This window comes from Salvia hispanica, chromosome 1, assembly GCF_029641045.1.
Source record: "Salvia hispanica isolate PSC_SH4W2 chromosome 1, Shi_PSC_v1, whole genome shotgun sequence".
Lineage (NCBI taxonomy): Eukaryota > Viridiplantae > Streptophyta > Magnoliopsida > Lamiales > Lamiaceae > Salvia > Salvia hispanica.
In genome coordinates, this window is record NC_142692.1 from 68,735,974 (window position 1) to 68,759,944 (window position 23,971).

Consider the following 23,971-nt stretch of genomic DNA (forward strand, 5'->3'; position numbering starts at 1 on the left):
TCAATGTTGAAAAAATCAATTCCAAGTGACGTAAACTAAATTCGCACATATAATTTGTACAAATCTACGTCACTTTGAGGACTTATGTGGTGCAATATGTCTATACAAACTTTTCATCGTTAAAAATACATAAAATGGCTAAATAAACCGTCTGTCACAAGCCCATAAAGTAACAACTTGTAGTGATTAATTTATAATCATAAGTTGCATATATTTATGAAACCAACAATGGTGATTAATGCCATTGAGAGAGGGCTACATACCTAAATGACACTAATATTCATCAATCATCATATATCATTCAAAAATGTCACAAAAACTACGACATTGGAAGTTAACCAAGCTCAGAAACTACCTAATTACCAGCATCAACAGGGCTCGAAGAGCCATCCGAAGAAGATTCGTCTCCATCGTGTTTCTGGACGTCTTTCCAATTCCACAAGACCTGCACCAGTCCGCCGTTTGCAGCGTGCATAAGAAAATGATTTTGCTCCGGGCAAATATGTTGATATAGCCTTCACAAGAACGAAGAACAAAGCAATGTTCTGCGGACAGAAAGTTCAACCATCAAATCCTTCTTTTCGTACTCAACCCACATTCTTAATATCCACCACAGTCACGGTATATCGAACCTTGCTATAATTAGCAAAGTTGGGTCGTAACATTTAATCAGTCATTTGTATAATACTAAAACAATTGTTTCGATCCAATAAATTTTAGTAGTAGGAGTACTATTTTTCATAGTACTATTCTTTATCACTAAATTAATACTAGTGTTGAAGTATTTTAATACCGCTTTTACTTTACTTTACTTTTCTTTTCTTTTGTTGGGCAATTTTTCTTTATCAGTTTCTTTACCTTATAATATTAATATGGGTCTGCATTAATAACTCCACATTCGAAATTCCTTACAAATTGTTTAATTAACATGTCGATATTATATATGATTTAATTTCCTTTTCATATAGTATCGTCGCATCTAATTATATTAACTGAAATTCAAATTAGCTACTCTTATGTGTATAATACACTCAGCACTTATTTTTCTTTTTCTTTCTCACATTTTTTCATTCGAATTCTTGTGTATGCAATCTATATAGCCCAACCTTAATGTCACACTTCTATTTTTTCATATAATGCTAAAACTGTTGGAAAGTGGTTATAACTAAAAAATTGATAAGACAAATTGTCGTCTCATTATTCTTTTGTCCAAATGATATCTCCGGATTTGCTTGATTCCATTATTACTCATATTTCTAAAGCTTAGATTTACTTTTGCTTTTCTGTTCTTTTCTTTTGTTGGGCATCTTTAAAGATATAGAAAAGTGAGAAAATTAACTCATGAGGTGTGTAATAAAATTAAGATGCGTTTCTTTGTCATCCTTCAAAATTATTCTTTCCTCAAATTCCAGTCCATGTATATAGAAGCATTATCTTTTCCAATGTGAGTAGTGATAAAAAAAAAATTGTTTAAGAGAAAAAAAAGTATGGAGGAGGAGAGTTTTTCTCATATTTTTCACGAACACCCGCTGAGTCTGATCTCCGACTTCTCCAAGTATAGTCGTTATGTATGTTTTTGTTATGGTTGTGGAAGACGCTTCATGAGTGGAGATCTACTGTATGGATGCAATCTCAAGTGTGGATTTGAGTGGTTTTTACACAAAGAATGCATGGAAATGCCGCGAGAGATTATGCATCCTATCCATCCTTCTCACCCTCTCACACTCTTTGATAGAAGGCATATTTCCAATTTTAAAGAATGTGAAGTTTGTAAAGAGAGTGTGCGTAGGTTGGGCTACATATGTAGCCAAGGGGGCTGTGATGGATTCTGGATCCACTTGGGATGCACCGCGGGGTTGTTTAATTATAAGCAGCCGCTTGTGCACCACCCAAGCCACCCTCACCATCAGCTTCGTTTTTCCAAGAAAACAAGGTGGTGCCCATTCCCCTGCGATGCATGTGGTGCCATTGAGAAAGGGGACTCCTACACCTGCACTGTATGTGACTATTGCATACACGAGAGTTGCGCGCTCCTCCCATTGTCTGCGGACTTCCCTCGTCTTCACCCCGCTCACCCTCTCTCCCTCGCATTTTTTCTTCCATCTGAGTACATCGAATATGGATTTGATTGTGCTATATGTAGCTCAACTTTGCCGTTGAGACATTGGGTTTATCATTGCCGCCTTTGCAAATATGTTGTCCATCTCAACTGTGCCACCTCCAAGTAATACTTTTTACTATTTACTATTTACTCATACCGTTTTTTTTAGATGTGTTAAAACATGCATGTTTAGATTTTGAGTCAATATGATTTAGGCCCAAGACTTTTTGCTTTCTCTGTTCTCTAAAAATAAATAAGTCGGAAACGATAGTGCTAATTTGTTAAGTACTATAATATGAAATAGTGGTCCTAGACAGTGAGACCCATATCATTAGTAGTGTAATGTGTGATGGAAAAGTTATTTTAAAAAAATGTGTTAATTTTGTAGGACAAACTAAAACAGCAAAAAGAGACAATATTTGGGGAACAAAGAGTATAATTTAATTAATTAATTTATGTTGATTTTTTTTCACAGGTTTGATGATGAGAATGAAAACGCAAGTGATGATGAGAAAGAGGTTACTAGGTTTCCGATAGCAGTAGAAGACATGTATGAGGATATAATCAAACCCTTCGTTAAGCGAGAAAGAGGACAAAGTATCATCCCTCATTATGATCATGACAATCAGTACATCGGTGGCAAGTACAGGTTCTTCAATCACCCTGATCATCTACTAACGTTTACTACATTTTCTTCAGCTTCAACATCATCATCATCCTCTCATGCCCACTATAAAAAAGATTATGATGATGATGTTGATGAAGATGATTTTGATAGTATTCTAAGATGGGAATTAACATGCGATGGGTGCACATTGCCTATATATGAAAAGAAGCAAACAGATGGTGATGGGTACGAGAGTGGTTATATGAGTTGTGATGAATGCAAATACTTTCTCCATTTATCCTGCTTCAACTTACCACTACACATCCCCTCTCTTCCAATTCATCCTCTCAAAAATCATAGCCTAAGGCTTCAAAATGCTGACATGCTTACAAGTTGGAGACAATGTGATATTTGTGTGGTTTATACGAATGGTCTCTATTACGCTTGTACCTACAAACACTGTTGGTTCACAATAGACATCAAGTGTGCTTCTCTACCTAATACCATCAAACATGCAGCCCACCCACGACATAATTATCTCGATCGAGTTTCGGCCAACGTCTTGTTTGGTTTTTGTGATTCCTGTCATCTATATGTAAGTTCACATAAGGGAAAATACAAATGCAATAGCTGCAGATTCCTTGTGTGTGGTAGTTGTGTGATTCTACCGGCAACAAATAAGCATAGATTGGAGAATCACTTGTTGTCGTTGACATATGATGCCTATGTAAACCGTCCTGGTGATTTCTACTGTAGCAGCTGCGAAGGCCAAATAAACCCCAGGAAATGGATGTACCATTGTCGAGACTGCGATCAATCCTTTCATCCCAAATGCTTTCCTGCAATGTCGGGTCGGTACAGAAACATCAAATTTGGGACGCAACAATATGTGATTCCCCGTATTCATGGCCATCCTCTTAGATTGCAAATCATAACTAAGAAAAAGAGATGTGACCTATGTCATCAAGATTGGTATGATTGGCCTGGATTTCAATGTGCATTGTGCTTCTTTGTTTGTTGTAGATCATGCGGTGTGAAACAAATGGATGATATGAGCAGCCGACTCTTGAGGTAAATTTGGTGCGACTTTTTTTTAAAAATATGTGAATTATATTATTTTCAAATGTGTGTTAAGTTCAAATATTTGAATTTTGTGAGCCAAATGAATTAATTGTGCATTTTTGCATTTTTCTAGTGCGAGAATTATATCTGAAAATATGTGATTTTATCCCCAAGTGTGAAATAAATCAGTTAAATTATTTTTTGGGGATTTTATTTAAAGAGTATTTCGATTTTTAAAAATGATTTGGAATATTGTCAAAGAGCATTCAAAGTTGGCTTACCCATTGAACCGAATGTATTCATATGTATGTTATTTTTCTTTATTAACATAAGTATTTAATTTTTACATATGTATGTTATTTTAATTCTTTGGCATGATGGTATAGGCATGGTGATAGTTGATTATAAGAGTAACTAATATTAACATTCGTATTATACACGGAACATAAGAATTTCAAATAATAAATACAAAATATAATGAATATATAGAAAATAAGAATTCAAAGCAACGTGAAGATTTACAAAAACAGGATTGTGTCACATTCTAACTGAAGAATTTACTACTCCCTAATGAATGAAATATTTTAAATTCGGCGATTTTATACAATTTTGATTTATGATCAAATACAAACCCCCTATAATACAAACTATACAAACTTTAATCCTATCCGTTGTTTTATTTGCTTATAAAAAATATAAATCATTATAATGTAAAACATTAGACTGAGTTCAAGATAAATGGTCGATGTTATCGCATCGTTTAAGATGTTTACTCGAAATTGTCCTACTATTTAGGTTAATCCCAAAAGGTATCATATTTGAGTTAAAAATGTTCCATAAAGTTTTCGGCTAGCGGGATATTGATGTGTCAGTCGAAATTATATACACGGAATATATGTTGAAAGTGAAGCACATCGAACTTTAATAAACATTTTTATCTAATAAAATGAGATTAAATTAAAAAAAATTATATACTCTTATTAGTAGAATAATAACAATATTCAACTATATTAAAGCATATAATTCCATTGAATTTTCACCACATAAGTTAATTAAGGTCTAATTCAAGACTATGACGTATATATATTTAAGAGCGATTTGTCTAAAGTTTTGAAAAAAAATTAGTTTGACTATTGGTATTTGTAATTTCTTGCTGCAATATTTTAAGATGTGACAAAACTTTATAAGTACGCAATAAAATATTGAAATACAACTATATTACTTGTTTAGGTGCATACTTTTGATAGCATTTGTGAGACATGGTACATCTCAATTACCCTTTTTAGTGAAAGTGATTCATAAAATAAGGATAATGATAAATTTGACTATCAATGTTGACAAAATCAATTCCAAGTGACGTAAACTAAATTCGACATATAATTTGTACAAATCTTCGTCACTTTGAGGACTTATGTGGTGCACTATGTCAATACAAACTTTATTCATCGTAAAACATGCATATAGTTAAATAAACAGTCTGTCACAAGCCCATAAAGTAACAACTTGTAGTGATTAATTTAGAATCATAATTTGCATATATTTATGAAATCAACAATGGTGATTATATTAATGCCTTTGAGAGAGGGCTACATACCTAAATGACACTAATATTCAATATATATCATTCAAAAACGTCACAAAAACTACAACATTGGAAGTTAACCAAGCTCAAAGAGTACCTAATTACCAGCATCAACAGGGCTCGAAGAGCCATCGGAATAAGATTCGTCTCCATCGTGTTTCTGGACGTCTTTCCAATTCCACAGGACCTGCATCAGTCCGCCGTTTGCAGCGTGCATAAGAAAATGATTTACTCCGAGCAAATATGTTGATATAGCCTTCACAAGAACGAAGAACAAAGCTATGCTCGGAAGTCTCCAAGTAACGCATCCATCCTGAGGGAAGAAGACTGAGTTAATAATTTGACAAAAACTTGTGTAAGATCAAATGTCGGGTTAAATATCCTGATTTATATAGTGTCATGACCCGTTTGGGCGTTTTACCTGGTGGTCAGGCATGAGTTCTCGGGATATCTCATCGAACAATTTGGTTGTCATGATTCCGACAAAGAGACCTAATGGGATAACCAATTCTTTGTTTCTAGAGATAGAATATGAGATATCAGATAGGCAGCTAAATGCAAAGTATGCAAGCAGACACCACTTCAGTGCCTCCTTCGCTAAGGCGAAAAACTCTTCTAGCGCAACAGTCTCTGCTTTCTTCCAAGGAAATTGTTTAACTGAATCCGGCATCATGTTCCACAATTTCTTCTGTGTATTACTCAACATGACTACGAGCTTAGAAGGGTCGTTGAAGTGCTCCATCCCTGGCAATTTTGCAACGCAGGACACTGAAATGTGTTTCTTCGGGACATTTATCAGAAAGGGATTACGGAGTTGATGCAGTTGGCTTTTAGATGATGCAAGCTGTGCAACACAAAACAGATGTAAATCCATGAATAATTAGGAAGTGAAATGAACAATGCTTCAACCAGATTTTGGTAGAATGATAAGCAGCAAAGAACCATAGTTCACTTCTAGTGATCAGATACAGAATAGTTCATCAATTACCATGTTCAGTTTGTGCATATACAGATTTGAATTTGATAAGGAAAAGAAACGAACATGTATGGCACAAAAATAGCTCGAAGAAACGAATATATACATGTTTTTTATGTTCAAGCCTGAAATAAGTCGGAGATATGTACCCATCAGCCAAATTAATAGAGAAATTTGTTTCAATCAATCACCATTCTCAACATGTAGAAGTTTGAGCTAGCACAGTCACAGCACAAACAGATCATGCTCAATGTTGATGGCTTGAAAAGATTTACGTCAAAAATGCATCCGTACTATACTTTCGAATAGGAACTTTTCTGTCTACATAAAAAAGACAAGCTACCAAGGTGACTCGCTTGGTATTTCCATCAGAAGAAAATGCAAAATATTGTCTTTCAATAAGTTTCCACTATATTTGTGAATAATATTGTAATCAAAATCTTCAATAGTTACCAGGTGCAGACAGAGAGTCATAGACAGTAAATCAACACCATTTATATATCTGGTTGAAGTTCAATATTTGCAAAAAGGACTCTTCAGAATCTAGTATTGTGAATTATAGATACTCATACTACTACCGAACTACATGCAACCCGCTCCTGAAAGTAGCTCCACAGCAAAATAAAGTGAATCATACCTTTAACTCGGAAATAAGAGGTAAGACTAAACTACTTTCATAAAAAATGAAGTGATACAAAATGTACCACTGATGCCAGATTTATAGCTGGAATTCTAGGGAAAAACAAACTAGGCCCCTTGTCGTTTCTATGGAAGATGATCGTGTAAGCATTCATTCAACAACTTAATGACCAAAGAGGAACGGAAGCTAGCTGGAAGTTAGTCGGGAAGGATCTATGTCAGCTGCAAGCCTGCAACACCACTTGGTTTGTTGAAGGCTACCACTAAGCATAGTCTAGTTACAATTCATTGCACTCCACTGAACATTCTGTATGAATCTATCTTATCAAATATCAATAAACATCCGACTTTCTCTATACTGTATCGGATCGAAGAATTCTATGCGTGTATATATGCATCAAAAACCATTCTTGAGTAAGATAACAGGCAGAGAACAAAGATTTACCCAATTCATCTATGATTACACATTGTCAATTAAATCATAATATACCTAATTTCACATCAAAATCAACAATCTCTCTCTCTGAATTCTCACTCAGCACAATCAAATGTGAAATGCCTAATATATCGAAGCTTGAATCGAAATCCTACAACGGCATAATCTCAATTAGCAAATCCACTAAAACAAATGGGGGTAAATAACACTGATTACTTCTAATTTCCCCCTAATTTCTCAATTGCAGCATTGAGCGATGGTGATACTCCCCCATTCCCATCACAATTGAGTTCAAAAAACCTAGGGGTTTATCTCCCCTTCTATGAACTGTAATGCGACTCATTCACACAAAGACGAAGATATATGTGAGTAAATAATTTGTACAAACTTACAGGTGAATTCAAAGGAGTGAGTGCGGACGCCGCCGCGGACGCCATTCTCGCCGTCGTTGAAGGTCGTTGCGGCGGTGAGGGTGCAAATGAGTAAAGCTTTAAATGGATTATTTGAAATATAAATTTATTAGCAGAATTTACACTTATTATTTTTAAGTTATTTAATTAACCTTATTTCTAAACAAAAGTTGTTTTATCCAATAAAATAATGAGTTTGGGAAAAATTAAATATAATCTTGATATATTCTACCAATTATTTTCTTGTTTGTCTGCTACTTTATTATTTTAGATTATGCATTTTTATTTTGAATTTTACTCAAGTTGAATAATTCTTTTTCAATCATTTTATTGCAGTAAAATCATTTCTTTTTATAATACAATTACGGCCATTTATCACTATCATCAATCTTATTAACTTTAGCCTTTTTAAATTATTTATTTTATCTACATTTAATTTACCAAACACTGATTACTTAATTCTCTTTATTTTTTTTTACCAAACATTCATTGGTTAGAGGCTAGAGCATCTTCAGGAATAGGTAAATAAGAAGGTAAAGTATGATAACTACTATCTCCGTCTCCTAAAATTTGCTACACTTTGATCCGACATGAGTTTTAAAATATGTAATGGAAAGTGAGTTGAAAAAGTTGGTGGGATGTGAGTCCTACTTTTAAAGTATTAGTTTTATAATAAAATGTGAGTAGGAATGAGTTAGTGGAATATGAGGTCCACTACCAAAAATGGTAAAAGTGAAGTGTGTCAAATTTTCAGGGACGGACCGAAATGGTAAACTGTGTCAAATTTTCAGGGACGGAGGTAGTATCAAATTTGCTTTTTTCTTTTTTATGGAAAAACATTTTTCAAGAAGAAAGGTATATAAGAAAGTATTATAACTTTTCTCATTTTGAGAAGGTATCTTTACCTCTCCATTAAAGAGAAGGTAAAAGAGAAAAATAATTTATTTATTTTTTTTATCTTGGCGAGATATAGAGAACGCAACAGAATGTCTACGGCAAAATTAATTTAGGATTGATTTATGTTTTTAATATTTTTTAAGACTTTAAATTATTAGTTACTTTATATTATTTGTTAAATATATAATTGGGTTCATATAGATAAGGCGTATGCCTTTATATTTGATTAGTTCACGGCTGATTTATATTTTAAATATTTTTCTAACACTTTATATTATTTGATAAATGTATTGTTTAGTTTTAATATTTTATGTTTAGATTATTGGTTAATATGTTTAAGGAAATAATTATTTACCATTTCAATATACCTTTTTCTTTGGAGTTGGTTATATTTTGAAAATTATATTACACTTTTTAAGAAGGTATAAACATGATATACCTTTTTTATTTACCCTCTCCTCTTGGAGTTGCTCTTAGTCATCACACGAAAATGGGTTTATATCTATATTACCATGCATTACGAAATTTATTAATTCGATCACACATCAAATATAGATATTAAATTAATTTTGTAGAAAATATATGGCGCATGATGAATTCACAATTTAAATTACCCATATGTATATTTTATTGAAGTTAAATACAAAAATACTCCAAACTTACGTCGAATGTACGTATAAAGCCTAAAATATACTCCATATAGGACATATTAACATAAAAAAACAAAACATTTTTAACATAAATTAAAAATACTAAAATTATTTCATTGACTGTATAAAATTAAATTTAAATGAAATTTCTGTTCCTTGAGAGATTTTAACAATTTTATTCGATCTTTTCTAAAATAAACAATTTTATTAGAAGATCTCCGTACTTAACAATTTTGGAAATAAGTACGTGTTGAATTTTGTGATAGGAGTATCTAAATACTCTCAATATTGCAAAAGTTTTTATTATATTTCCTATTTAACCTTAATAAAATAAAATTACCCATTTTGAAAATCTTTTTACATGCAAACAAAAACATGGCTTTATATCACACCTACTTAAAACGAGTATGCAATAAAGTGTTGCCGATTTATTACCAAGATATTTCATTTTTTAACAGCTATGAACACACAAATGCAAAACTCTATACATTAATTTTTGTCACAAAAACCCCATTCCCTTTCTATCCCTCTCTCATACATACAACACATTCTCTGAGAAAAAGAAAGGTTTTCAATGGATTTAGCTTTGAGACAAAGCAATTTGAGGAGATCTATGTCTTGCCCAATCTGCCATAAGCTTCCCAGACAAGTCACAAATCTTGAAGAATGTTGTCATCTATGTGAGTTTTAATTTTTTATCATACCTCTCAATTTTTCGTGTTGCCTGTTTTCTCTGTGTTATGCTTCATTACCTATTCGATTGAAACTTTTCTTCTTTAGAAAGATTATTTTACATGTCAAAAGGCATAATTTTATTTGAAAGTCAGTTTTTAACATATACCAATCAAAATTTATAATCAGAATAAATAAAATATCACGGAGAATCTTTATTTTGCAATCCGCCTTCCGTCTAACAAGTAGTGACCCCAATTTGCTTTTGCGTGCGTAATTTAATTAATTGTAAACTTTTGTTATCCTTCTTTTGGCTACCACGTAGCGACCCAATTTGCTTTTCGCGCGTAATTTAAAAAATTGTCTGAGTGCGTAGCGATGAATATAACGGTTTTATTTTTTAGTGTAATTTTAAGTTAGAATGATTTGGTTGGATGTACTCTAGTTGAATAAGCAGACCACTTTTGTTATCCCATCCCATCTCTCAAGTAATGACTAAATGACCCAATTTGCTTTTGGCAAAAATTGTAGTAATGAAATTAATTGAGTGTGTTAATAAGAATTTTACTTTTATTGTAAATTTAAATTGATTGAATATCTCATTTTTATCAGGGAATAATAATTGTGGTGGGTCCAATGATTATAGTACTGGTAAATAAAATTTAATGTTGTGGATTATAATTAATCAAGTTGTGTAGGATATTATTATTGAAAATCAAATGAGAACGGGGATTATTTGAATATACCAAAATGAGTCATTATTTCGTGGACTACCAGAATATTTAATTATTAAAATTATTTATTTTGGAAAATATAGTATGTGAAGAGTGCATGACAAAAGATATTGAAGAGGGGTTGCACAATTGTCCGATATGTAACGTTGATCTTGCTTCTGAGCCTCTTCAAAGACTCAGGTACAAATTTGAACTTCAATTTCACTTCTTTTTTTCTAAAATTAATTTCTCTCTTATTGCTATATAGCATGTAGTTGGCTTCAATATATAGATATGGTTCATGAAATAATGTAACATGTTCTTACAAATAGTTTTGGTCCAAATAATTTTGGTAGTGGACGACACGACGTACAAGTTTCAATGTAGAGTTGATACAGTAAGCTATCGATAGAGATAAAAAGTGGTCGAAATATAAATACCATTAATGAAAAATGGAAATCACTTATTAGAGAGAATCTTGCCATAAATAAATAGAGTCTACTTTTGAGGAATGAATCAAAGCGGAAACAAGACGGTTTTTCGTAGATTGAGACAGTTGTAGTTAATTGTATTAATGGAAGGAGAAAAAGGTCAAATTAAATAATTATAAAGAGATAGAAAATACAACTAAATATATTAATGATGATTTACCTCTTTTTCAAAAAATGCAAGTGTGACATGACATTTTTATTGGGATAATCCCCAAAAAAGTGAGACATCTTCACCATGCAAGAATATATACTTTTGAATATCAATTAATATGGGATAAAACTAAAAGTTAATTGTAGTTTAGTTTTTGTATCTAAAAAGTTATGGTGGGAATAACAAGGAAAACTATATTAATAATCAAAATCTCTGTTTTATGGTTGGTTGGAGAATCTAAGTATGTAAAAGTATTTGAATATTAATTAGAATAATTAGTTTTTATTTTTATTGTTTTTATATTATATTCATTCATCTAACTGACTGGATTATATTATTGGCCAGAAAAAGAGAAAATAGGGAATTTGAATTGGCAAAATCTGTTCAAGTTTCAAAACAAGATGTGAAGGGATCAAAAAAACAGGTAGCCAATTTCTTCAATCCATTTGCTAAACTTTTTCTTGTTCTAACTCACATTTTATTATTTTTATAAAGTCAAAATTGGAAAAAAAATTCATTTGAATTTATGTCAAATTCTGATGTGTCATGCAATTTTATAAATCAGCATTAAAAATTGTGAATTTTAAATTTTTCCTTAATTTTTCCATGAATTCTAATTTGATTGCATTTAATGTGGTATTCGAAAAATTCTACAAGGACGAGAGCATTTGCAAATGTTTTGTTTTCTTTCGTTATTGTAAAATTGAGAAAAATGTTGGTAAAATTCGTTTTTTTTTTTGGTTGATTAAAGTCGCGAGACAAACCAACATTCATGGTTTTTCTAGCAATGTTCCTCTTTTTATTATGAATAATTCTACATTTACCTTGTACATCAATCGTTGTATTGCTTTTACAGAAATATCTTGTTGAGTATGAAGATGGAACATTTTATCAAACTAGAGAGTTAAGGCCAAGAAGAAGAGAAGAAAATTCAATTATTGCACTTAGAAGATCAAGAAATTCAACTAAAACTATATCTTATACCGAGGACGACGACGATGATGATGAATACAATGAAAAAGTGAAAACAATTTGGTTTTCTCTTATTGCTTCTGAAAACCAGTGAGCTATACTATATTTTCATATCAAATATTTATGTCTTTTGGAAATTCATATTTTTAACTAATTCTTTATTTTATTTGACCTTTTGTTTTTTATTATAGGAAATGCAAGGTGCCGTTGGAGCAAATACCACATAGGTACATAAGGCTGAGGTAAGTTAATCACAAAAATTAATTATTTGGCTTCATAGAGAATTCATTATGTTTTTGTTTGGTTGAATACAATCCCTTATTTATAATGGTAATGTTGCAAATATAATATTTTTCTAACACGGAAATATATATGAATAGAATTAAATTTCTAAATGATAAAAAAGAATATTGTAAAATTTGGATTGCATGATGAATGTTGCTAGAAGCCTAGAACAATTAACGAATTTTCATTTGATTTCATTGTGGATATTTTACAGGGATGGAAATGTTACAATTTCGTCTATCAAAAGGTATCTCATGCAAAAGCTCCACTTACGCAGTGAAAATGAGGTATACAATCCCATCTCCAATTAAACATTTCTTATTTAATAAACCTATTAGTTAATTATAAACATTAATTATCCCAAAAATACTAACTAACACCAACAATTTTCAGGTAGAGATATATTTGCAAGGAAGGCTTTTGCTTCCCACTTTGGAAATGTGGAAATTGGTAGATTTGTGGTTGAACACAAAATCACCATTAGAAAAGAAAAGGGCCTCAGTTGGTTCCTCAGCACAAGACTTTGTCTTGACCCTAACCTATACTCGAAGGACTAAGTCCGCTAAGGATTAGAGGTTGGTGCTCGAAATTTCCTTTCTCGTTTGGAGGAAAGGAACCGAAGCCAAAATAGACTCATCGATTGATGCTTAAGGTGACCTTATTTGGGTGTTGTTGGATGTTTATACCTTCCAATATCCTTTTTTGCTTTGGTGGATTGTTTCTTGGTTGGTGTTTGTTGTGTCTTGGTGGATGGTCTTGTTTTCCATTGTGTTGTTCTTGTGCTTTTGTTATTGTTTTGATTCAAACCTTGTTGTACACTGCTAGTAACTTTTTATTTTATTTTAAAACTATCTCCTAGGTTACTTTTGGAATCATGTTTTTGATGATTGATGTTTCCATTTGATGAATCATTTGTTTTAAATGTTTTCCTACTTTTAGGGTCATCAAAAATAATACTTATAAAATTTAAAATTGATTTTGTAGTGCATTTGTTCAAACTATATAATATGTGTGATATTTTTTTTTTCTTAATCAATATGTTTTGGTTCATATTTAATGGTTCTAGCAAATACTCACGCATTTTCACTAGATTAATGAGTTATACATAATTTTAGTTAATCATTTTAAACTAATTAAGTTATTACTTTAAATACAACAGATATTAACACATAAAATAAAATAATTAGGTTAATATGACTAACTAATTTATGCTAAAACGATTAATTAAAATTATAATTACCTAATTAGTTCACTCAAACTATGGTTTTGTCAATTTTTTATAAAACCGTTAAATATAAACAAAAACATATGGTCTAGAACATGAAATCAGAAACTATCACACTTGATGTGAAAGACGAACGTTTTTTTGTTTTGCTATCACGCTTGTTGCATAGGACTAAAAAGATTTTTGTTCAAATGTATAGGACAATTTTGAATATTAGTATAAACTTATTTACCCTATGCTCTACTTTAATATAAACTGATTTACCATATGCTATATATTTATAAATTGACACTATGTGCTCTATATTTTCCAGTGAAAAAAAATGAGAAATCAAAACAAAATCAGTTCTCCTACAATTGAAAATAACAAATTCAATCGACCAATTAAACAAATCATTCTTTATATATATGCACTAATCCACTGCTACACCACACAATTTCACACATCACATAAATTATAAAATAAAACTTCCAAATGAAGACCAGTAACAACATTACATTGATAGTAATTTATATTTTTCCAATATCAAAAGCAAATTAACTTAATTTCATGCATAATGTTATTGCTCACAATCAATAGCTTACAACTATATATATATAAGGTTGAGCTAGCAAACTATTACAACTCACTTCACCCAAAACGACGTCGTATACATAGGGCGAGGCATGTGTAGCATCACGGCCCGAGCCTATATGGACCATCAGGCATGTAGTGGCCCTCCATATAGAGGGCTCCATTTTGTGGATGAAGTCCATCCATCACCATGAATTGCATATCTTCTGAGGGCTTCCAATGCCTTTTTCTTTGGTTTATGAACCAATTATTTATCTGTTTTTGGTCCAAACCAGTTGATTCTGCCAATGCCACCTTCTCTGATTCCTGCAAGGAGACACAATTGTCAAATAATTTGAGATTAATTTCTACCGAAATTGATGTATTTATGTAACCTTATCATCACCAATTAGGGTCAACCGATCTCGATTAGTATAGCATTAGTAAAATCAGAATTTGACCAAAGTTCGATAATTTACTGACAACAATAGGACATTTCTTGTATATTAGTATATCGAGATTTATTTTACCAGAATTTATGGTGATGTGACGGCCTTGATATATTCATGTGACCATATCATCACCATATACGGTAAAACGATCTCAGACATAAAATCATAATCGTTTAAAATATAGTTGCAAAATCAGAACTTGGCCAAAGTTTGATAATTTCATTGGAGGGGGAGCCATCTAGAATTTCATTAGGGATAAATAACAACATGTAACTTAATGAATCCCGGCCAAATTCTGATTTTGTGCGCTCCATATAATAAAATTTTGATCATATAAATTAGTACTACTCCTACTATATAACTTTTTTAGCGGAATTTTGAATCAGAATTTGACCAAAGTTCATTATTCTGTTCTATTAGAGGGTCGAACAATTATGGAAGTACGTGGACGACATACCGATGGATAAGGCCACTTGTAATGAAGCTCCCACCAGCTAAGAAGTTTTTGGCGAGCCTCTTTAGGCAGTTTCCCTTTCTTCTTCTTCTTGGAGAGTTCTTGCTTGAGACTACTCAAGTATCCACTGTACTTTTTTAGGAGGTGGGTTTTCAGCTCCCGGTCTTCTGCTCGTGGATCGATCTCCGCCAGCCCTGTCTCTCCCGCGCTGATCTCTTGCTCCTCCTCTGACGAACCGATGCCCTCACTCTTGTCCTCTTTCAGACAATACAAACAAGGTAAGTAAAATTGAAGTTGTATAAAAAATTTGCACTTTTTTGTGTTGAAATGTTCAAACCAAAAAGATGACGAGCGGTTCAGAATAGAAATAACAACAAAAAGAATAAATTTAACGTAAAATCTAAATCAAGCGTTCTATCCAAAATTTACAATAAATAAAGAAATAAACGAACACAAGAATACAGAAGCAAAGGGATAAAAGTGCTCACTCACAACAACACTGGCTGAAAGAAGAGTTCCAAAAAACAATTGGAATTCTAAGTAAAAATAAATAAAGAATGAATGATAGCAAAGAAAAGGAAAAAATCAGTGATAAGAAAGGTCAAAGAAGAATAGTTCATGGCACAAATGAGAAAATGATGGTAACTACAAAGGCTATGATGTGTAGATATTAATTAAACCATTTATTTCTATTGTTCAATCCTTTTGCTCTTCATTAATAGTAAAAAGGGATGTGAAGCTCATGTAGACCTAATTAAAGTAGCAACACAATGGGAAATATAGATAAAAATAAGATCTAAATTCATGTAATGAGTTAATCATGGTTTTAACACTACAAATTTTCAAACGGTTCAAAATAATCAATCCTTATCATTTTTTCTAGAGCCAAATGTCTCATATTCAAATCTCACCAATGTCTTTGTAAATCTCACACGTTGGGCTTTTCCCGGTATGCGCACTGAAGATAGCTACTGCATAAGCTCGCGACATAGAAAAAATATCACAAAAGCCCTAATGCACATTGAAATAGCGCGCTTCACTCAACGCGCACTAAAGATTGCGACCGTAAATTTCCACATTATAAAAAATATCACAAATCACGCCTAATCCGTGTAAAGATAGGGTGTAAAGATAGTTGTTGCATACTCTCATAACGCGCAGAAAGTCGTGATTTTCGAATAGTAAAAAAGAAATGTGACTCGTATAAGTCATGACACAATATACAATAGGCTATAATTATTAACCAAAGAAAGAGGCTACTCAATAGAACATCGAAGTGATGGTTCAATCTACAGTTGTTGATGAAATAAATTCAGAAAAGACAACAAAAGGATGACACCACTATAAAAAGAATAAGATAGAAATGGCATGTATTATTTCACCTTAGAAAATATTAGAATATTACAATACCTCCAAATATATGCAAAAAGCAGAAATTAAAAAAAAAAGGCAGCATGTAGTGGAAAGAAATAAAATAAAAAATATTATAAAATAGAAAACCTGAAAATTAAATTGGTACAGAGACTGGATGGGGCAGCTCACAGATTTGAACAGCATCCTATGTTTCTCATTTTTCCAAAGCCTAAAAAGCTAAATTGCAAAACTAAAGATATGACAAATTTAATGGTTGTGTGTCATCTATGTCTACCCACCTATCTCAGACATAACTCTCAGATTCCACCATAATGCACTATATACATATATATAATAAACAATTACTATTATTTTTTTAGTGCAGTAAAACATAGTAAAATAATTCAGACAAAAGAATGTACTTGGTTTTCACAATATTCAAACCCTATATATATTCAATGTATTCTTGTAAGAAAAATACAGTTATTTTAGTACCAACATGTTCAGTACAATATTCTCATATTTTTGTAAAATGTATAATTCTCACAGCATACACATAATTAAATAAATATCTTGAGAGAGGTAATGAAGATTATGGAGAAAAATAAGATTTATTTCAAAGCAAACATGTTAGTAAATTTTCACAATAACCAAATTAAATTTATATATATATATAGAGAGAGAGAGGTAACTAAACAATGATTATGGAGAAAAATAGATTGGAATCTGATGGAAGAATTAAGTAATGGAGAAGCCATGAAAAGGGAAAGAAGTAATAAAATAGAGTGATTATATATGATTGTTTTAAAGGTGATAATATTATATTGATCATAATGGAACCAAATCAAATCTTTTTACTATACAGCTCGTGATTAGGGTTTTATTTTAATTGGAAGTTTCAGTCAAACTTCTGTTCACTCGTAAATCCCACCATCTCTACTATTCATTCAACAACAAGCAGTTGCAGTAAATTTTTGCAGACAATAAACCCCCAATTCCGACGTTTCTCCTCAAATCAATAGCTCAGAAGTTTGAACCGTAAACAACACATTTTTGAGGGTTTTAAAAAATCCAGCTGCTCAGTTGATAAAACGTTTTTTTTTTTAATTCAGTAAGTCATGAGTTCAAAAAAAAAAAAAGTAAGAAGCAGTCGCATCTTAGCTGATAAGACGTTTCCCCTCAAATCAAAAGGTCAGGAGTTCGAGAAAGAGGTGTTACCGGAGTTGAAGATGCGGACGGGGGCGTTGGTGAGGACGTTGAGCTGCGATTCGATGCGACGCATGAAATCCATGGCTTCTTGCAAGGGACGATTTAGCTCTTCTCGATATTTCACCAACATATCATAGTAAGCTTCCTGAAATATTTTTTATTTTTTTTATATGATCAAAATTTATTAAATCAAATTTACCAAAAAAAAAATTAAATAGTACTACCATAAATTGGTCGAGTTCCGGATCCTTCGAGTACTCGTCTCGGCTCGCCACCGCCGCCCGCTGGCGCGCCTCAAACTCCTCCCGCGCGGCCGCTAGCCGCGCCACGACCTCGGCTGGCGCCCCAACCTTCACATGTCAAATTTGTCAAATCATGTAAGGAGAAATAATTTTTTTTTTTTTTATATAAGCGGTAAAGTGGTTAATGTCTGATGTGATGCTGTAATAAAAAAAACAAAGAAATGTAACCTTTTGACAATCCATGTAAGCCTCCAATAGATTGGAGTATTGGGGATGCGCAATTATTTTGGCTTTGATGGTGTCGGTTTCGATCGGATCGAGACTATTGAAAGTGGACGGATATTGGAACCTAGGGTGGGAGGTTCCGGCCTCGGTCTTCACGGCCGGGGAGTCGTAGCAAGAGTGGATGTGGAAGCCTCCACCGCCGCCGTTGGAGCCGCCGCCGTAGAAGAAGGCGGCGCCTCTTGAATTGGAGGTCTCGGTGAGGTGATGATTGTATTCTTCCATAGTTTTTGATGAATTCGGATATTGAAAAAGTGGAAAAACCCTTTTTTTTGTTATTGGGAATTTGAGAAAGTGAGGGTGGAAAATGAAACCCTAGCTAGAAGAGTTGTGGAGATTGAATGAATAAAATTATGTGACACAAAACAAGAGATGATTGATCTATATTTAGAAAAGTAAAGGGTGTTTTTTTGTTAATTTGGATGGAAGATGGAGGTGTGAGATGTGAGCATGTTTGATTTTGAGAAAAGAAGCCGGAATTTGGCGGCGGAGTTAAGCCGGAATTATCAGCAACGGCGGTGTGGGGGTGGGGTGGGGTGGGTGGGTGGTGACGAGATGTTCTTTATCAAAGAATAAATTATGGGAGTTGTAGAATATATATATAAATATAAAATCTTGAAGAGAAATAAATGTTGGAAAGGTAGACCACTAGTTGACAATTAATCCAGTTAGTTTTTTCTACTTTTATCCTTTTATGTTTTTTTCTTTTCCTATTACTCTTATTTTCTTACCTCCACTAACTTTCATGAGACTTTTTTTTAACTTAATTCTAATATTAGGCCTTCAATAGTTGATTTGTTCGGGTTAGGTTTTTGGATTAGGTAATGTTTTTCTTAGTGAATTTTCTGTTTCTTGCTATTTATCGACGGATTAGCATATGTGATGTTTGGCGAGATCGATATCTTTGCTAAAGAAGATGAGTAACTTTGATATTGTTGTCCCAACTTTATTTTTATTTTGTTTGGATTGTCATATTTTTCGGTGAATTCTGCTCGTCGATTGATATCAATTTTGTGCATTTTTGCGACTGTAAAAAGGAAAGTTGAAATTGCTTTAAATTTAACCAAAAAGTATGTGTTGTGAAAAATGATACTACAAGAGTTTCATGGTTAAAGAAATTTATGACAGTTTCCTTCGACAACCATAATGGATAAAAGGTGAAAATAATTCATAGGATGACATGTGTTCATTTCCTAAAAAACTAAAGTTTGAATCCCACCATAATGTTAAGGTTCTAGCTTGTCCCGATAGAATTTACTATAGGTTCATTTTTCAAATTTATCTTGTCATAAAATGAAAATAGACAGCACTATGGATTTATCTACATTAAATTCAAGTACTTCGTATTAAAAGATATGACCATTATATACATCTAACATTCATTGTATACATCTAACATTATCAGTTTCTAGTTGTGGCCAATTGTTTGTTGCAATGATTATGAGTAATATGGTTCTACAAGCAAGGTTGAATATAAATAAATGCTCTTAATTAGTTGTTTATAGCTTTTTTGAGAGTATGATATTGTTAGTATTCCTAAATAGTTTCATTTTCATGTTTTATTCGAAGATTAGATAGTATTTATATTATAAAAGAAAAATGATATAAACAGCTCTAGGATTGGTGAGCAAAGGAATCAAAGTTCAGAACAAAAACCTAGTTCATTTAAGACAAGAAAATAAAACACCTCACACCAAAATAAACAAGCTAAACAAGAGGCAACCGAGAGAAAACCAAGAAGTGCACCTTTCGAACAAAACACTTATTAACCAAAACCACCAATCAAAAGACTGAATGGGAAGTAAGGCGAGCTACATTGCACCTTTGTGTTCACCAGGTTACTTGGTATGTAGATTATAATATTGATAAATGTCATTTTTCTCACACGTGTAAAAATCTTTTTTTATGTTGGAAGACACAACTCAGAGGATCTTGTATTACAGTTTAATTTGTTAAGATGTTTCCTCTTCAATTAATACGTTGAACTGTTGGAGGTTCAATCCTCCGCGGTCAGAATATATAGATAATTATTGAAATCCTTCTAACTATGATTGATTTTGATAACAATAAAACATTAGAAAATTATTGTCTGAAATCTCAAACTCAAAATTTATACGTATATATATCCCATACTAAAACAATTTTTTAGGCTGTCTCTACTTAGATATATATAGTACTATAACATAATTATTGATGGATCAGATTTTTTCTTCAAAAATAATGCATAGCTCTGTGGCTTGTGAATAATATGTTCTTAGTTATTTTTATGTGATCACTGGAATCCCTTCTTGAGAAATAAACTTTTTTGTTCAAATTATCATGATAATATATGATAAGGTTTATATTGAGTTGTCACATTGAAGTTTAGTTAATTTGAGAAATTCTAGGCAATTAAGACATGTTATCTGTATAATTAAAAGTTGATAAGTCGTATATTATAACCAAACTTGCAAATTGCCTAAAATTGAATCTTATTGTAAATTGACAACTTTAAAAATGAGTACTTTACTTTTATTGGTTTGGCTTAATAGAATTGCATCATCGCATGTACTTACTTATATTACAAAATTTGAGATTGGCTAAAAATATGTTTCTATAGTTTTGTTTCTTATACTTACCACAATTGATGTTCTATTATTCTCCATTGTACTAGTATGCACTATATTTTGGAAATTAAATTCGCTTTATCAAAAATGTTTATTTAAATTTTAAATTATCATCTTTGCATCAAATATCATGTCATGAGCCTAGTTTTCGGCCTCAGAATCTCGATATAGCTTGTCAAAGTCATTGTTTAGTTTTTTATTTTTTTAAATGGCATGGCTCAAAATTTCATACTACTAGCTTAAACTACTTTGTTTTATGTCATGTCATTTTAAATATTATTTATTAAAGTTCGAGTCATTTTTCATAAACGGGTATAATTTTAGATTTGAAATGACATTTTTTTTGTATCTTTATAAGTATTACATAGATGTATAGGCTATGGAGATAAAATGTTATCCAAAGATGTGTAGATTTCCTTTTAGCTCACTAACTAAACTAAGTTCTAGTTGAAGGTTTTGTGATAATGTTTTGCTAATTAAAGAAAATGTTAATTTTGTCAACATGTAACGTCAGATAAATAGTAATTTACACGGCCAATATTAAATTTTGGAAGTTCACGAAGTCAAGTTGGTAGAGTAATCTACTTCAATAAGAAAAACTAAAGAAAGAAAAAAAACAACTTTTTTTTTCATTTTAAGTGATAGCAATGTGCCATCCTAAAAAGCAATTTCACAACCATGTCAAAAATTACAACCTATCATATTTTTATATATGTATATTGACGAACTCAAAAAAGCACTTCAGTATGGGTTTTACAAATATACACAATAGTGCTATTTATTATATATATTTATATATGATGTGTAATATTAGTATGTATAGGGAGTTTATTTTTTGGATCACGCGACATCATCTTGTCATAATCATAAGTCTACAAACAAGAATGTGTCTAGAATATTTGTCTAAACACCATTGCTACTTTGAGAGGTTGCAAAAAACCTAAAGCTATCTTTTTATTTTTGTGTGGAGAAACAAGTTTAATTAATTAACTACTTTTAACATTTTCTTATAAAAATAGTGCATGCACAAAAAATGTGAACAAATCGCCCTACTGTCGTCCACGAAAAATGTGGATATTTTATCTTAATTTGAACATTTCTTCATGACCCATTATTTTAACACATTATTTGCTAAGTCTATCAAAATGGATATTGGGTATTGTATATCCGATATCCAAATTCGAAAATGTCGGATAATTGGATACCCGAAACCCGATTTTTCGGATATCGGATCGATTCTCTATTAAAACCAACGGGCGATCAGGGCGACGCCCCAGACCACCAGGAAGCCCTAACATTCCCTTATGAACGACCGGAAATGTCGTGACCGTCCAGAATTTTTTTTAAGATTTAAGCGTCAAACAACATCACTATCCATGCCTATGTTACATACCAGAAAAAGGAACAAACTTTTCTTCTCTAACCAATAAGTCGAAGATTCAAGTTACATACTAAACGTGCGGCCGGATCCTTACCAGTCATAACTTTAAAAAAGGAGGAAAAGTACCACCACCATCCGCAATAAATAGTTCCATTTTTATTTTTATTTTGAACCGTCCACAAAAATTAGTCTTGTAATATCTCTAATCATCTCGTCTCTCCATCTTCGCATTTTTCCAATTTTACATTAAAACACGCGTACGACAGAGAACACGCGTACGACAGAGAAAGGAAGAGGAGTAGAGGTGAGTGAAGAGAGGTTTGGAAACGTCCAATCTAGGTAGTAGTGCAGAAAAACTGAGAAAAGAGGGATTGAAAGAGAGGAGCAAATGCAATGTCACCTCGTTCACAAAATGGGACCCAAAAACCCCATGCATTCACTGACTTGGCAGCAGTGCCTAATTTGTAGCGCGTAATTTCCGGGCGTATTCGTATGCACTATTCACCCACTGCTGCCCCCACGTTTCTTCTTTCAGAGACACTACCCCACCTTCATTTACATTCTCCCTCTCTCTCCTATATTCATTTTAAACTAAAAGTTAACTCTACCAATCTTCAATATATATACTCCATTTATTATTTATTATGTGGGGGAATGGAGAAACACCTTATCTTATTACTCCCTCTGTCTCCGATTAAGAGTCACACTTTTCCATTTTGGTCCGTCCCTAATTAAGAGTCACTCTTCATTTTTATCATAAATGGTAAGTAGTCTCGCATTCCGCTAACTCACTTTACTCACATTTTATTATAAAACCAATATAAAAAAGTGGATCACACATTCCATTAACTTTTTCAACCAACTTTTCTTTACATTTATTAAAACCCGTGTCCGGTCAAAGTGTGACTTTTAATCGGGGGCGGAGGGAGTATAAGGTATTTAGTTCATGGATTAGGCCATTGATCACGAATGCAACTCAGTTGATAAAACGTTTTCTTTCTAACAATCTATTTTGATGCATACCTGGCTGGCTTATCTATATAATAGGTGGTGTCTGATTGGTCAAAACTGCAAATGCTCCCTCCGTTGCATAGTAATAGAGTCATTTTGCTATTTTAATACGTTCCATAGTAATAGAGTCATTCCCTTTTTAGTAAAAGTCAACACATTTTTCCATACCTACTTTACTCTCTATTACCCCCTCCGTCTCGCTTTAGCAGTCCCATTGACTTTTCTGCCCTATTTTATAAAAAATGATAAAAAATTGTTAAAGATGAGAAATGCTAAATTAAGAAAAAAAAATAATATAGAGAAGAGTCTTATCTACATTATTGTTTCTCTTACTTTACCATTTCTCCACTTTAACTATTTTTTATTATTTTTACAAAAAGAAGGCAGAAAAGTCAATGGGACTGCTAAAGCGGGACGGAGGGAGTACTTTTTTCTCTCTTCATTTCTCTATCTTTTTCATTTTTCACTTTATTCTCTCTTTAATTAATTCAATTAATATAATTTTTTTTAATTTTCGTGCCAAAAAGAAAACGCCTTCGTTATTATAGAACAAAGAGAGT

At 32.3% G+C, this 23,971-nt stretch overlaps 2 protein-coding genes and 1 pseudogene across 4 annotated transcripts; 1 reads left to right on the forward strand and 2 right to left on the reverse strand.

Moving 5' to 3' along the window:
• Window positions 1-1,413: 1,413 nt before the first annotated feature.
• On the forward strand, window positions 1,414-3,766 carry LOC125185270 (uncharacterized; annotated as a pseudogene). The gene is made up of 2 exons (XR_016130761.1): window positions 1,414-2,224; window positions 2,577-3,766. The product of XR_016130761.1 is annotated as an uncharacterized LOC125185270 (transcript).
• Window positions 3,767-5,282: 1,516 nt separating this feature from the next.
• LOC125223269 (uncharacterized) lies at window positions 5,283-7,929 on the reverse strand. The gene is made up of 3 exons (XM_048126341.2): window positions 7,796-7,929; window positions 5,774-6,196; window positions 5,283-5,665 (listed from the first exon to the last, which is right to left on the reverse strand). Exons 1-3 carry the CDS (start codon window positions 7,838-7,840, stop codon window positions 5,450-5,452), a joined length of 684 nt encoding a protein of 227 aa, XP_047982298.1. The 5' UTR covers window positions 7,841-7,929; the 3' UTR covers window positions 5,283-5,449.
• Window positions 7,930-14,344: 6,415 nt separating this feature from the next.
• On the reverse strand, window positions 14,345-18,966 carry LOC125185661 (homeobox protein knotted-1-like 2). 2 transcript variants are annotated; one of them, XM_048082227.2, is made up of 6 exons: window positions 18,360-18,966; window positions 18,114-18,239; window positions 17,899-18,034; window positions 16,239-16,298; window positions 15,331-15,584; window positions 14,345-14,748 (listed from the first exon to the last, which is right to left on the reverse strand). In XM_048082227.2, the coding sequence occupies exons 1-6, from the start codon at window positions 18,636-18,638 to the stop codon at window positions 14,545-14,547; spliced, it is 1,059 nt and encodes a 352-aa protein (XP_047938184.1). In that variant the 5' UTR covers window positions 18,639-18,966; the 3' UTR covers window positions 14,345-14,544. The 2 variants fall into 2 exon arrangements, with proteins under 2 accessions (XP_047938184.1, XP_047938185.1); XM_048082228.2 differs by lacking the exon at window positions 16,239-16,298 and having other exon boundaries at window positions 18,360-18,964.
• Window positions 18,967-23,971: the final 5,005 nt, after the last annotated feature.

What these genes read in the sequence shown, in the direction of transcription:
- LOC125185661 (XM_048082227.2), bottom strand. Translation starts at nt 18,638, where the DNA reads ATGGAAGAATACAATCATCACCTCACCGAGACCTCCAATTCAAGAGGC. An exon ending in CGTCCGCATCTTCAACTCCG is followed by an intron (nt 16,299 to 17,898) that starts GTAACACCTCTT and finishes GAGCTTATGCAG; the next exon opens with TAGCTATCTTCAGTGCGCAT. An exon ending in ACAAGTGGCCTTATCCATCG is followed by an intron (nt 14,749 to 15,330) that starts GTATGTCGTCCA and finishes GTCTCCTTGCAG; the next exon opens with GAATCAGAGAAGGTGGCATT.
- LOC125223269 (XM_048126341.2), bottom strand. Translation starts at nt 7,840, where the DNA reads ATGGCGTCCGCGGCGGCGTCCGCACTCACTCCTTTGAATTCACCT. An exon ending in TCACTCCTTTGAATTCACCT is followed by an intron (nt 6,197 to 7,795) that starts GTAAGTTTGTAC and finishes TGTGTTGCACAG; the next exon opens with CTTGCATCATCTAAAAGCCA. An exon ending in AACTCATGCCTGACCACCAG is followed by an intron (nt 5,666 to 5,773) that starts GTAAAACGCCCA and finishes TTCTTCCCTCAG; the next exon opens with GATGGATGCGTTACTTGGAG.